The sequence below is a fragment of the Oryzias melastigma genome, unplaced genomic scaffold, assembly GCF_002922805.2.
Source record: "Oryzias melastigma strain HK-1 unplaced genomic scaffold, ASM292280v2 sc00205, whole genome shotgun sequence".
Lineage (NCBI taxonomy): Eukaryota > Metazoa > Chordata > Actinopteri > Beloniformes > Adrianichthyidae > Oryzias > Oryzias melastigma.
The window spans coordinates 286229-301613 of record NW_023416881.1 but is presented as its reverse complement, the minus strand read 5'-3'; the positions used below and the strand labels follow the sequence as shown (position 1 = coordinate 301613).

Sequence of the window (15385 nt, the reverse complement as noted above, 5' to 3'; positions counted from 1 at the left end):
CTTTTCAGGGTGCAGTGATATTCGTGTGTGTGGGTGTGTTGGGGTGGGATGGGCTGGGGCTACGAAAAACAATCATCCATGCAATTATGGAGATTACTCGATAAATTATTGACAGATCAAAAACCATTTCTCACTTAACAAGTGACAAAATGACATTCTTGACATTATTTAGTACTTTTGCAGAATTGAAATGATTCAAATGTAGACGTACACATTAACTCTGGCAGCTATTTTCCCCTACGCCAACTTTCTCTGTTTGGCTGCGGCAACTGTGTTTCTCTGTGTAAAATGTACACGCTTGTAGGAACACAACAATTTCTGTCACCATGAAGTATGCCACCCTATTGGTGTTTGTTTGTTCCTGTTGCCATGGTGATTTGTATTGTCTTTGCTCCATTGCTCAGGGTTTTTCTATGGTCGCGACACTCACACCTGATTCTGAGTTCAACGACTCAGAGTTGATTGAACAAACTCTTTTCAGCTGTTCTGAAACCGAAAACTCTGAGTTTGCAAACTCTGACTCAGTGAACTCTGAGTTCAGGTTTTAACTCTGAACTTGTTAAACCTTCTTCTTGAAAGGGGCCCCAGATGTAAGAGTAAACTAAAACATTGAGTATTACAGCGATTTGACCATAAATGACAAACCTGGACTTGGAAACTGATTGATGGAAATCAATGATGCAGAAAACTGATGCTCTTCTTGAACTTGGGCAGCTCTTCACATTTGTTGGCAAAGTTGAATCCTTCATTTTTTTCCTGCCTGGTGCTGATAGTTTATCAGTATCATTTCAGCTTTTTTCTACAAAAATAATCTTCTCTTAGGACATCTGGTTGTCTTGGCTTAGACTACAGATCCTGTGAAATGTGATAGTGACAGCAAAGCAAGCAAACTGCCACTGAATAGACTTTAGGTTTAGCAACACTCAGCTAATCCAGTTCTAAAAAAAAGAAATGAATAAAGAAGATTGTTCATAACCAGAACAATTATTTAACACTTGTAATGCTCTGTCGATAACCGCCTTCTATCCACTGACACTCCAGTCTTGACACTTGTTCCCAAGTTTCTGCACCTCATCAAACACCAAGAATCCTAAAACTGAGATGTATTTTTGATGATGGCCACACAGGTAAACAACACACTGAGCTATGGCTGCTTGGGTGGGTCTCCAGACAAACATTTAACCCCAGCAGCTCTGAAGGTGCTAATGAATGATGGAGACTCTTTTCAGTCAGAGGGGCCTGAGGAAGTCTAGGGACAAAGGTAAAAACATCCTCCAGAACAAAGGGGAGCAACAGATTTCAGGAGAACATAGAAGCTGCAAATACTTGTTTGCATCACTAAACCAGAAACGTCATGTAGATTTTAAAAGATTTCTCAAAAACAGAATGCTCATATTTATTATGATGGACTGACAATCAAAGTAACAATTGAGCACAGCCAGTTTTAGCAGGCAAGGTTTTAGGTGTGCTCACTATAGATACATTTACCTTATTTTTGGTTTAAATCACAAAAACAACAGCAAGCACACAAAAATATACTTGTGTTTTGATAGCATGTATGATAGAACTGACATGTTTTACTTTAACTTTAAGGAGGATGTTGTGGTTGGGAATAAAACCAATTGTGTGGTAATTGGCAGGGTGTCAGCGGTATTGAGCCCGTGTTTTATCCTCTACCTGTTTTCATCCTTAAAGTTTTAAAGAAGTACTAACAGCTGCAACACCACAAGAAAATAAACGTAGTAAATAAAAAGGTAAATAAATGCATTTAAATTATTACTTTTTAACATGAAAGGGATTGTGGGTCAAAATGTTTAACAATAAAAAAGAAAAGGAAAAAGGCTGCACGGTGGCGCAGTGGTTAGCGCTCTTGCCTCACAGCGAGAAGGCCCCGGTTCGAATCCCGGCTGGGGGATTTGGGACCTTTCTGTGTGGAGTTTGCATGTTCTCCCCGTGCATGCGTGGGTTTTCACCGGGGACTCCGGCTTCCTCCCACCGTCCAAAAACATGCTTCATAGGTTAATTGGTAACTCTAAATTGTCCCTAGGTGTGAATGTGAGAGTGGATGTGTGTGTGATTGTGGCCCTGCGACAGAATGACGACCTGTCCAGGGTGTACCCCGCCTTCGCCCATCAGTAGCCGGGATAGGCTCTGGCACCTCGCGACCCCGGAAGGGATGAAGCGGTCAAGAAAATGGATGGATGGATGGAAGAAAAGGAAAAAAATATATAATCATTGCGTTTTTTTCACCCCCTCCAGCAGATGGTGACATAGGCGGCCACCTAGGTCGCCTATGCCCAGGGCCAGCCCTGTATACCTGTTAGGAATTAATAGTTCAAAAAAAACAAGCAAATCAACATTTTTATTCAAACTATAGCTACTTTTGAAAATTGATGGAGCATAGAAACTCTAGATGAGACAGTTAAAGTTTATTTTTGATTACAGGAACTTGAGTACTAAAGTCTATAAAAGAAGGATACGGCTCCAGATGATATGACATAATCAGGGTTCTGGTTTTCTTGACATTCCCACAGTTTATTGCCCTAAGCTTGAGCCTGTAACATATAATCAGTATTTGTAACTATAAATAGCAATTTAAATGAACTGATTGGTTTACAACTTTATGACATCACAAAATAAAGCTTCATGTGATGTTTTGGACCCATTTCCAAAAAAAGTTGTAAAGAAAGAGATCAGAAGACAAGTTTTCTGTCAACATAGGGCTCTGACACTTTAAAAATGTTTATCCAGTTAACATTAGTGAACTTTTCTGCTTTTAAACGGAGAATATCATATAAATATTATACAAAAAGAAAAATTATTAACTTAAAAGAACTTGAAATATTTTAACTTAAAAATAATGTTATCTTTTATATATTTTTTATTTTTCATTCTAAAGGACTACGAAAGACATATGTCTAAAGCTCATTTTGAGGATAAAATGAACACTTTATGAAATCCTTAAAGCATAAATGTAGAATCATTGATTGAAGCTCATCGTATCTGACAGCCACACTGTGAACGAAGCAAATAAATTAGCATTCATTAATATATATTCCATTCCATGAGATGATTATTGTGCATAATGAGTAAAAGGGAATTCATAACGATGTCTGCATAAAATCGTGGTTCTAATCATCAGACGTGACAAACGTTATTTCAGCTCATCTAAAGGAGTGAAAGGAAAGAAAACATCTTAAACACGCTTTTACATTAAATACAACAACATTTCCGGCAGAGTAGCCTCTGGCAGCTCACGGGTGTGCGCTGTAAGCTGCATGGAAGTCTCTGGCAGTAAAAAAAAAGTGTGTCCGTTGCGTCAGAGCGTGACTCTGCTGTGCGCTCTTTAGGAGCGGACGCGCTCTGCAGGAGGCGCGCAGTCCAGAGCGCGGAGCCGCCTGCAGCCCATCCTCTCCTCTGTCTGCAAACTTCAGCCAGCAGTCTCTGTCTGCCTGCCGTTTGGAGGGAGCGCAACTGAGAGTTTGATTTGATGGCTCTGGAAAGCCAAACGCCTGACTTGGTGGATAGGAAAGACATCTGTGTTTGGATGTCTGAGTGGAGAGAATGAGAGGATGTTGGTGAATGTTTGAGTGTTTTCTCAGAGGCGCGCAGAGCTCCGGCCTCCAGCTGTGATGGAGAACTTCACCATGGACAACCTGACCCTGGAGAATGACACGTCGATGCTCCACAACCAAACCCTGGGGGTTTGGCACGACTACTCCACTGAATACAAGGTGGTCAGCGTCCTGCTGGTGTCCCTCATCTGCGGGGTGGGGATCGTGGGGAACATGATGGTCATCCTGGTGGTCCTGACCACCAAACACATGCGGACTCCCACCAACTGCTACTTGGTGAGCCTGGCAGCCGCTGACCTGATGGTGCTGACGGCCGCCGGGCTGCCCAACATCACCGACGCGCTGCGCGGACAGTGGGTGTACGGTTACGCAGGCTGCCTGGGGATCACCTACTTCCAGTACCTCGGAATCAACGCGTCCTCCTGCTCCATAACAGCCTTCACCGTGGAGCGCTACATCGCCATCTGCCACCCCATCAAAGCGCAGTTCCTGTGCACCCTGTCCAGGGCGAAGAAGATCATCATGCTGGTGTGGGCGCTCACCTCCGTCTACTGCGTCATGTGGCTCTTTCTGTCCGACACCAAAAAGTTAGTCTACGACAACGTGGTGCTGCTCACCTGCGCCTACAAGGTGTCCCGGAGCCACTACCTGCCCATTTACTTCACGGACTTCACCGTCTTCTACGTGCTGCCGCTGCTGCTGGCCACCGTTCTGTACGGCCTGATCGCTCGGATACTTTTCCTCAACCCGCTGCCCGCCGACCCAAAGGGCGCCAGCAGCCACAAGTGGAAGAGGGAGGCGAGCCAGGCGGGGAGGATGGTCAGCGCCAGCTCCTCCAGCAGCACCACGGCTTCTTCCCGCAGACAGGTGGGCTCCTGTTTGTTCTCTTCATTTGTGTAATGATGTGTGGACATCTGATCCTCACACTGGAGAAACAACCACAATCGACTTTGGACTCAGTTTATAGCATGGCCACAAATAGGCTATTCACATCACCAGAATCAAATACAAAGTGTGAACAAATGTATTTTCACAAACCCTCCTGTTATGTTCTGGGTCAAATGTACCCATTTTAAAATCTCAAAACCTAGAGAAAACAACTTAAAAATAGTTTTCCACTTCGAAACTTCTGCTGCTTGGCTTATTTTGTGTAATATATTTAGCATATCAATTAAAAAGGGTTCAGGATTTGTAACTGAAATGGAAACAAACATCCATTCTCCTCAGAAGCAGGGGCGGACTTACCAAATCGGCAGGTGATTGCTCGGGCCCCCCAACATTCTGGGGTCTCAAGGTGAACACTCAATAAAAGTGTTTCAAATAAATTGTATGCCCATTACTGAAAAAAAGCAAGACACCACGAATCCTAATATATCATAAGACTGGACATGTAAAAGTGCTTTGTCCTCCCCAGTTCCTCTGCAGCAATGGAAAATTCCAGTCAACAATAATAGCATGCTGAGAATTCAGTTTTCCCAGATTGTTTTCCACTAAATTGAGCGGTTTTGATTCTAAAATTGTGGGTAAAATTTTCTGTGTGCGGGTGGACATAATTTGGGCGAGTTGGGATCTGTTTTGCAGCTTTTAGTTCTTTTTTGAAATATGATTTTGAGATTTGCAGCCAGGGAAGAGAGGTGAAGCAGTGCCTCACTTGCCATCACGAGATGTATAGCCCAATAATAAAATAAATATGTGTCTTCTAATCTGTTGCATTAATGCAATTTATAGTTTGATTTTGATCATTTCATGTTTATCCTCAAATCTCTGTATTTTGTGTAATTCATCCTTAATTTCAGCACAGACTGTGAACTCTCCCTTATGAACGTTTTTAAATAGTTTCAGTTTTTCATTATCTTCTTTTTTTATTTAATAGGGACAAAAAGCAAACAAACAAACACAAAAAGATCATTACGTTAAAACAGTCTGATGCATGTGTCACAGTGTTTGTAGTCATGGCTAATTTTAACGTTTGTCAAAACATTTAGATTCTTGGCAATGATTTTGTTTTACTATTGGACTTAGAAAGAACTAATTCAACATTTCAACCTTAAAAAATGACTTTTAAAAAAGATAATGAATACAACTGCAGAGGGCCCCATGCTATATTTTGACTGGGGGCACCAAACTGGTAAGACTACGGTCACATATTCCAAAATGCCACCACGTGGCGACCTAAATGCAAGTGTTTTATGGTGCATTCACACCGAATGCGATTCGTACAACATTTTTGCGTGCCCCACTCCTCTTTCGCCGGGTGGTGAATTCGCTGCTCGCCACTTGTCATTTAGTGTGTTTCTGATGCCACGGATGCATGTGGGAGGAGCTACTAGCTCTGTTTGTGGATATTTCACTTAGAATGAATGGAAGACACATACAATGTCGAGGAAGAAGGTTTATTTATTGTGAAGAGTTCTACAAAAACATCAGTAATCATGTCTCCATGTTTGGGTTATGATTATTATTAAAAGATTTTCCCGGTACAGGAGGCTGTGTCTGTATGACAGCTGCTTCTGCAATGTCTGTGTCTTTGTGGCTGAGCTTGAAGGCTCTCGCTTTCATATTAATCTGAGGAGGGAAAATAAAATTAAGAGACCTTTTTCCTTTTTTTATTGTTTCAATGAGACCCGAGCTGGCAACCCCCGCAGCATCTCGCTGTCTGCTGTCATATGGAGCGACTGAGCTCCAACTCAGGAGCGAAAGCCACTGATCTGTAGGGTTGGGCACCGATTGGGTTTTATGTGGTTCCGGTGCCAATTTTGGTACTTCGCTCCCCGGTTTCCGCTAACAGCTCTGCACTCTGTGGTCCCCGGTTCCCGCCCCGCGCTCCCAGCTCCGCAATCCCCGGTCCGTGGTCACCGGTTCCCGCCTTGCGTTCCATGGTCCCCGTTCCACGGTTCCCGCATGCGCTCTGCGATCCCTGCTCCCCAGTTCCCGCCCCGTGGTCCGCGGTTCCCGCTCCCAGCTCCGCGGTCTGCGCTCCCTGCAGTGGCTCTCTGTCTCCTAGCGCGTGGAGCGGGCGAGCCCCGTTGGTCCAGGAGGCTGTCTGGCTGCGCCTGTCGCTCACATTGTGCTGTGGGGATTCAATTCACCTCAGAGTGCGTCTGGACCATTGATTAACATTGGAGCTGGCCGCTTCTGCCGTGCGAATCGCATTCGGTGTGAATGCACCACTTGCATTTTCAGTAGGTGGCCACACAGTAGTATTGGGAGGCAGCAGTTGCACATTTGCAGTGGCTGGGGAGGTTTTAAGAAAAAAAACAATTTTTACGGCAACCAGACGATTTTTCTCTAAAAGTTGACTTCGGTCAGTGGCCACCTGGGCACATTTTAAGGTCACGCAGTGACAGGTGAGGATGACACCATTCCGAAATTTGGCGACAGCTGGGCGGCCACAGGGCAGATGCCGACTGCCAGTAGCATTGACTGGACGATGTGTGAATGTCTCCTCAAGGTGGTTGTCCAAATCAAGTGCCGCCAGCCACCTGGTGGCCCCTAGGGTATATAAAAAGTGGGCCATTCTGTACTCCTGACTGCTGCTGTCTAGATTTATGACCACACCAATAATTTTAAAGCTTTTAAAGATTCTGCCGATGCCTCCCCATCACGCGGTTGCTGTTGTATTTGTGACCACAGGATAATTCTGCCACTGACATCAAGAGTGTTAAAAGAATACTTTTTTCCCTCTGAAAACTAACTTACAGATACAGCAGAGTATGAGTTGTCACATAAATAAGGGGTTCATATATTCATGAGGAATGAAACTTGAAAAGTAAACCTCTAAGACCCTACTTCCACAGAAACATTTATTGGGAAATGTATGCATTTTTCCAGCAGTGGTTTCAAATTTGGTAAAAGTTGAAAAGTGCCCCCCCTTCAAAAAGTTCAGTGGAACCAGAAGCCCAAACAGAAAGCAAATCCTTTAAGTCTTATACAACTTTGTGAAGTTTGCATAGATCCAGCAGCAGCTCACAGAGAGCAAAACAATCATACATCAAGCTCAGTGGTTAAGAGACACACCTGACCTGACAGACCTTAGAGTTCAGTACTTCTCCTCATCTGTCTCAACAGGACAGAACGAGGCTTGAATGATAGCAGACAGAGCACAGTATGAATGATGGCCTCCATGTAAGACAGAGAACTGGATGTTACACAAGCTTCGATGAGGGCTGCACAGTCACCAAATTTAAAAAAAACTTGAGGTTTCCATGTGTTTGAAAGAGACAAAACAAACTTTTATTTCAGAAGAATTAATAAAATAATGTTTTATTCTGCTAGCATTATGAACACTTCTTTTGGCAACTTGTCGCTTAATATTCACTGCAGGATTTCCAGCACTAGAGACAATGTCACGAGTTTAGTAGAGCATGAACATGGAGTCCACTTCCTATTCTGTGGGAGTGACACAAGTGATAGGAGTTCAGCTTTTCAGAGTACAATCACAATAACAAACCATGGATTTTACTCTTTCAATGTTACTTTAACTGTTGAAGTCTCCATCCAAACATCTTATGATCTATTTTCTAAGTGTTCCAGTGGCCTTTTAATTATGATAATGCGGTTTTTAGCTAAAAAAGAAAAAAAAAAGTTTCTGCAGAGCGGCATTGGAAATTTGCCTTTGAGTTGTAGGTGGTATCGTTGGAGCTTAGCAACCCACCAACCTTTCTGTTACCCAACTGAGCTATCTGCTTACATGCTCTCCCCCTAGCTGACAGCCCACTGACTGTATAAGAGAACTGGACTCCTCCCCCTCGCATTCAAAACAGGAGGATCCTGCTGCTCGCCCCAAGAAGCCAAAATCCTTTAGACTTCTAGAAAAATAATCAGCTATTCCTCAGTCATTTTACTTGCTCATACTCTTTGTCAGAATAATCATTCTTGCTCTGATACATTTTTTACAATATTATTTCTTCATTGCAAGTCATTCAAGTTATAAACTGGCCAATCAGATGCCTCAATAAAAATATGTGTTTCCCGCTGGCCCCCACCTCGAATATTTGAAACAGTTGATTGACATATTCTCCCAGATCCGCCTGGGTGGTAGGTGTGTGAATTTTCAAAAAACTTACTGCTAATTGGCGACAATGGTTGCTATAGAAATGTGGTTTCCGACTGTCTCGGACCAATCACTGATTACTAACCTTGTCTGTCTTTAAATATTTGTAATTTCTGGAAAAATGGGGACTAAATTTATTTAATTTTGTTGGAGCCGAAAGTAAGACGTTTTCTATGGGTGGTGTCACACTTGCTCAGTCCAGTTCTCTTATACAGCCAAAGAGCCCCTCGCACCCCCAGCCTAGCATTAGCATTTCAACAAAATAGCAAGAAATATTGGAGCTATCCAGTCGTACAGGTTGGAGCCAGATTTCAGCTTGGACAAGGAAAATAAAGACATGCATTGGTTTATTTTATGGAAGTTTTTACAGCCATAATTCAAAGTAAAATGCAATTACAAAGAGCTGCAACACAGCAGTTGCAGTCATAAACATAGAAGCTAATTGTTTAGCGGATAGCGCATTCTCTTTGACCAAAGGAAGTTGATTTAGCAGATTTTGGGAAGTGGTAGGCTCCGCTCTGATGAGCATCTGACAGTTTGCATTTCAAATTGAATTTAGGCACAAATAAAGCTCGACACTATGAAAATAAAAATGCATTACACTGGGGGGCACAGTTTTGCAAATTGATTTGAGTTTTGTCACAAAAAAAGAGCATGTGATGTTGCAATTCACAACAATTTAAATAAAGAAAGATTATTTTTTCTTTAAATATGTCCTTCATCATGAGAAAAATGCCAAAAGAGCATGTCTAAAACACCAATCTCATTGGAGTGGGTCTTTAGACAAGTTCATTTACAAAAAAAAGCCTTGCTATAGTATTAACTTTGTTTTAAATAAGCCTGAATGATGGAAAGGTTAAAACAAAAACACAACATGTGCTCTCAGGTCCATCGTGACAGGAGACGTTTGGTTATCAGATTAAGCAGGACGCCTCCCTGGAATGACAGGGGGTGGGGTCGCCTCAGGGAGCTCCATGTTTTTTTTGGATGATTAAAACCCTTAACCCCAACACAAACAAGCTTTGGGCAGTTTCTTTTTGCGTCAGTCAGTTGGGTCTACAGTCGCATGTTTCTGAGTGTTTGTGATTCGCTGTAGACACAAGCAGCACAACACTTCCTGTTTTTAGCTGCTGCAAGGACTTCGGAGCAGGTGTTTGACTTGCAACACATCTTCCATCGCAGCATCCTAAACATTGACCTCTTCATCCTTGAACGGAGTGGGAATAATGAGCTGGAATCAGAGCTACAAAGAGCTACCTTTGGGCTTAATTTATGCATTGTGCTATCTTTGTTGTTTCAACCCTTTAAGATTCGTGCAAGTAAATGTTGTCCATACTAAACCGTATCTTTGCCTTTAACTCCTTTTAAGTTCTTTGAGATAGACCCTTATGAGAAATGAGCTCAGGTTTGGCTTGGCTGCATGCAGGAACAAAGACGCTATGACGGAGAGGCCCATCCTCAGAGACAGTGGCTGAGCGACAGCGGATAATTTGCCTTTTTTTCCTGAGGTTAAAGCCAATCACAAAATTCTTCTGAAGAGCCTGTTGTGTGCTGATAAGTCAAACTGCGTGTGTTTAGGCTACTGTACAGTAAAGCAAAAACAAATAGCTTCAGAAAAATACAGTCCAGCTGGAGGGAGAAGGTCGGTTCTTCATGCATTGACTTTTTTCTAACTCTGGAAACCATTGAGCATTGGCTTTAGAGACACAGCCTGAAGTCTTATTCTGGTTTCCATGAATCAAACCTCTTCAGATTTGTCTTTGCAGTGCATCTTATTTTGGTTAACTTTCACTCTTTGTCAGCAGAAAGTCTACCTGCAGCCGAGCTGCAGTAAGCTGCACCAGAGTTCATTTCAAGTTAACCTAGATCCACATTTTCAAATGTATGGTTCACTTGTTTGGATTTAACATGGGATTAGCTGAGACTTCACACTTTCCCAAATAATCCTTGGTATATCTTTAACAAGAATCAAGTGAGCTGGAATGGATGCGCCTTCAGTCTCGATATAAGTCAAAAAAAAAAAAAAAAAATCAAAACACTAAAGTCCCACTCCAACCATTGTTTTTATCATACAATAATTCCCAGTGATCTTTTAATTATAATTATGCATTTTTTAGCCAAAATCTAAAAGCCTTTGTTGCTTTTTAAAACAATATTTTGGGCAGTAGCTCATTAGAAATACAATTTTGGGTTATGGGCGGGACTGTTGACACAGAGCAATCCGCCCCCCTCCCCGTTGCTTAGAGGTCTGTTTGTGCTCTCATGAGAAAGCTTATAGCCTCAAGCTAACATTAACAACGCACAAATAAAGACAAGCAACATTGGATCAATCCAGTTGTACAGTTTTGAGCCAGGATCACAATTCCTGTGTTGCATTCTCATCATATCTCGCACACCTAAACGTGAGTGGGTCAGGGTGCACGCAGAGAGAGGGGACTTTGACAAGCTTATTTCCGAAAGTGCATTATTAATCTCAGCATTTTCTAGCATCTGGTTTTGTATTCCAACATGATTTGAATTAAGAAATCCTCAGAAACAAAGTTTTTATCGTAAATTATTTAATATAGATCCTTTGAGCGGCTGGGTGGCTCAGTGAGCTAGGTGAAGGGCTGGCAACGCAGAAGCCCTGGGTTCGATTCCCAGGGTTGTCCACTGATCCCCATCCACATTGGGTCCTTAGGCAAGACCCTTGACGCTGCTGCCTAACTGGGTCCCTGTGGCCCTCAAGTACAGGGTTGTGTCAGGAAGGGCATCCGGTGTAAAAACTCTGCCAAATCACTGATGCGAAACAGTGGGTGCTGTTACGCTGTGGCGACCCCGAAAGGGATAAGCCGAAAGTGAACTACTACATTTAATATAGTTCCTTTACTATGAAAAAAGGTTACAAGAAAATGTTAAAAGCAATATCGGAGATATCAATATCGGACAATATGAACCTCAAAGTCGCATTTGTTTTTAAATTGCAACAATAAAAACAAGTGAAAAGTAGCTTGCATAAAAGCAACTCAGCATTTAGGCAGAGTGGAAACACGGTGAACAATGCATGCTTTTTCTTTGTTGCGGGGATCTCACAGAACTGGTGAGATCGGTGAGGAAGCGACTCAGCTGGGTCCTTTTTGCAGATACAGAAAAGTTTCAAACAAGATTGAAAATATCAATATCTGTGGGTCAGTGTAGTTACGATGCTGATATCAACACTATGGATATTTTCGATTGATCCGTCCAGAGCTACAAAAATATTTTATTTTGTTTTTCCTTGTCAAACATGAAACTACAAAGGAAATGAAAGGAATAAAGGCCTAAATCTGAATTTAGGGACAATTTTAAATTCTCTACACAGTGGGTTGTCTGTAATTCAGATGATCCAGCATGTTAGTGTAATACAAGTAAAGAGACCACAAAATGTGAAGTTAACAGTAAGCACATATAACATTAAACGCAGCGTTTTGCACTAAGTAAAAAAGAAAAAGCTCAGCTTTATTTTGATTTCTTTACGACAGAAAAAGGAAACATAATTTCACGCAAGAATGAAATTCATTGACTTTTGCAAAATAAAAGGAATGAGGAATTCCTGTGCATCTCTTCCATCACAAAAACCTTTTTCCTAAACAAAAGCTTGAAAGCTGAAATTATATCAGATTAAACACTGAAAAATAACAGGTTTGCAGTGAAACCTCAACCATCAGGAAGATAAAAATGGAGAGTTTGGTCTTTAATCTCTTCTGCCTGTATTCCTGTCAATAATCAAGGTTGAGAAAACTACATTTAACTCTCCCACTTCCTTGCATGGAGTCCAGATTCTAAGTACATGGACTACAATATATAATCATGAAGACTGCTCATAATGATAGTCATTTATAAATACGTTTATATATTATAAATCTATTTATCATAGAAAATGATGAATACGTTTTCTATGCTTTCTTTCCTTTTGAGCAAACACAGGAATTTTGTTGAATTTTGTAGATTTGCCCACTAAAAACGAAATTGACAGCTTGTCATCCTAATAGAAGGTTAATTCATCCTTAAATCCACTGAAAGCTCTTTAGTCTTTCCAATGTTGGAGAGTTTGGAGTCTGACTAATGGACAGGTGTATTTTGTATTATTACAGATGATTAATTCAAACAGGTGTCTTCAGTTCAGGTGACAGGTTGATTAGGAGAGTCTAAAGCAGGACTGTCCAAACTTTTTCACTCAAAGGGCCACATTTTAAGGTTCGTGGCCCAAATACAATATTTTTTTGCATGTCATGAAATAAAAGGAGAAAATAAAGAATATGGTTGAACATGCTTACACATCAGTAAAAATAAAAAGTAAGTAACATTTGTCTTTGAAACCTTTAAGTATATTACAGCTGTAGAGTTTTGGAAAACCATAGAGACTCAATGAGAAACGGGTAAGAGTTTTAACTAGAGCTGTCAGGCGATTAAAATTTTTAATTGCGATTAATTGCATTTTGTCCCGAGTTAACCCACGATTAATCGCAAATTATTATGTGGCCTTTTTTAAGGAAAAAAAAATGTGTGGTTCGTGGAATTTAGCAGTTCTACATTAATTATGAAAACAAGAATGACAAAATTAATATTTTTCATCAGAAATACTTTATTTTGTAACATTGTATTGAGATAAACTTTCTTAACAATAAAAGGCTGTAACATAAAATGCCTAACAAAAGCCCAAGTGCAAGTGAAAGGCATTTAAAATTCAAAACTTCAATCAACGTTCAGTAAAATAAAATAAAAAAACATCAAAAATAAAATTTCCATAACACTTTCATGTTCATTTTTTGTCAGGACCAAATCTTTTCCTCCTCTGCTGAACTACAGTAATAAATGAAATAGAGATTTATCATTTCAATGAACTTTTGTTTTTTAAAACATTAAAGACTGAGAAAAGCGGGATACACTGTGGATAGTTTGACAGTCTGTTACTGCCGCCGCGTTCTCTGGCTGCAGCTCGATGCAGCGACGTGTCCAGCGGAGCTCACGCCATGAATATGCCGGCAGACAGACCGCTATGCTGGGGTTGGATCACGCTTAAACCTCCAGAACATTTAAAACGTCCCCCGGTGAGCTTGCTGTTCAGAACGTCGGGGGTCCACAGCTCTCGGGACGCGGCGCCGGACGCGAGCCGGTACCACCAGACGTGGTACTGGACGCGAACCAGAGCCGGGTTAGGGTGCATGAGCTCTCCAGGTCCTAGCGCCGGCCGGTTTTAGCTCGCAGCTCGGTGGTTGGAGATTAGTGAGAGCAGCCGGTGAGTTACGGGGCGGGACCCCCGCGCGCGGTATGGAAAGACACGTATGAGAAAATCCGCGATTAATGCGTCAAAAAAATTGTCGGTGCCAAGCACATGTCAGATTAACGCGTTTTTAACGCGACAAATCTGACAGCCCTAGTTTTAACCCTTTAACACCAAAGATGTCCCTGGACTTTCTGCTCATTTTGACTATGAAATGGTCAAAACATGCCCTACAAATGTGTGCTTTTGCCTCTTTTCACAGAAGACATTGAATTCTCAATATCTATCATCATTTTACATTTTTTTCTATTTCATAAAAGAGTTGTACCAATTTAAAGTGGAAAAAAAAGTTGAAATGTATTTTTTAGAGTTTTTAGTGAGAAAAACAGTGCAAATGAACATGAACAGCAGGTTTTGTTTTGTTAAAAGTTTAAATTTGTCAAGTTTTAAACTATTTACCACCAAATCTTTGTATCTTTCCCTCTAAATGTGCAAAAAACAGTGCATAAAATGTAAAATATCTACTATCTTTTGGTCACAATAGGTAATTCTGTCCTCTATGATTCCTCAAAGGTCTTGGTGATGCTGCCAGTGACAGTCACAAGTCCCACACTTCAAGGGAGTGATCTTGGTGCAGATTTTGCATCATTGGTGGGAAAAGATTTCATCTGGTGATGGTTTCCTGTATTTAGGGATGATTGGACACCTGGGATGGGTCTGGGGTTGAACCTCAGAGGGTGAGGGTCTCCATCATCAGGTTCTGTATCTGTCCTCCACTGTTGTTGATGTGATGAGCAGGTTTGGTCTCTGACCACATCACCAGAGCCTCCAGCATCTTCTTGTTTTCTCCTCTTTGGTCCTCCAGTATCATCAGCTGCAGCTCACAGGACACTTGAAGAAAGATAGGATTAATTTATTGTGATATTTGTTTCCTGAATAAAAGTAAATATATGCTTATTTTATAAGATTACTTACATGTACAATTTATGGGTGAAACAACCCTCAAATGAGTCAGCCCTGGGCTTTTTTGTGTTAGAAATTCCCAAAAGCCTTCACGGTCAACCCAGCAACGTTTTTCAGCTAGTCAAGATGGAGCGACGACGGCAGTGGCAAATGGATAAAGTCAAAAGACCAGCTCCATTAGGATCCAGGCATGTGACTCCCACGAAAAGCGTGTTCTTGAATACTCCTTTAGCATATGGTGTTTGCACCGGACTGTTGCTACTTAATACTAGCGCATATTCGCCACCTAGAGTTGGAAGAGGCTTGGTGCAAATCTTGAAAATCTTGCTCCAGTTTTATTTCTTTAACAGCACTATTTCAAAATATATAAAAAAAAAAAAACTGTGTTATACAATTCCAACTGAGAACAAATCATAATTATTAATTTCTCCTTCAGCATCAATTTTCAAACGGTTGGCACTTCCTTGAATTAAAAGGGACACCAATAACAATTCACTACCAATTAAAGTCTCAGTTACGTCAAAGTTAAACCTCATTTAGCTTTCAAACTGT

At 41.4% G+C, this 15385-nt stretch overlaps 1 protein-coding gene across 1 annotated transcript in view; it reads left to right on the top strand.

Moving 5' to 3' along the window:
- Window positions 1–3348: 3348 nt before the first annotated feature.
- trhra (thyrotropin-releasing hormone receptor a) overlaps window positions 3349–15385 on the top strand; it is a 29220-nt gene continuing 17183 nt past the window's right edge. The window contains exon 1 of the mRNA XM_024264169.2: window positions 3349–4442. Within this exon, the coding sequence (XP_024119937.1) occupies window positions 3633–4442 (810 nt within the window). The 5' untranslated portion in view covers window positions 3349–3632. The remainder of the gene's footprint in view (window positions 4443–15385) is intronic.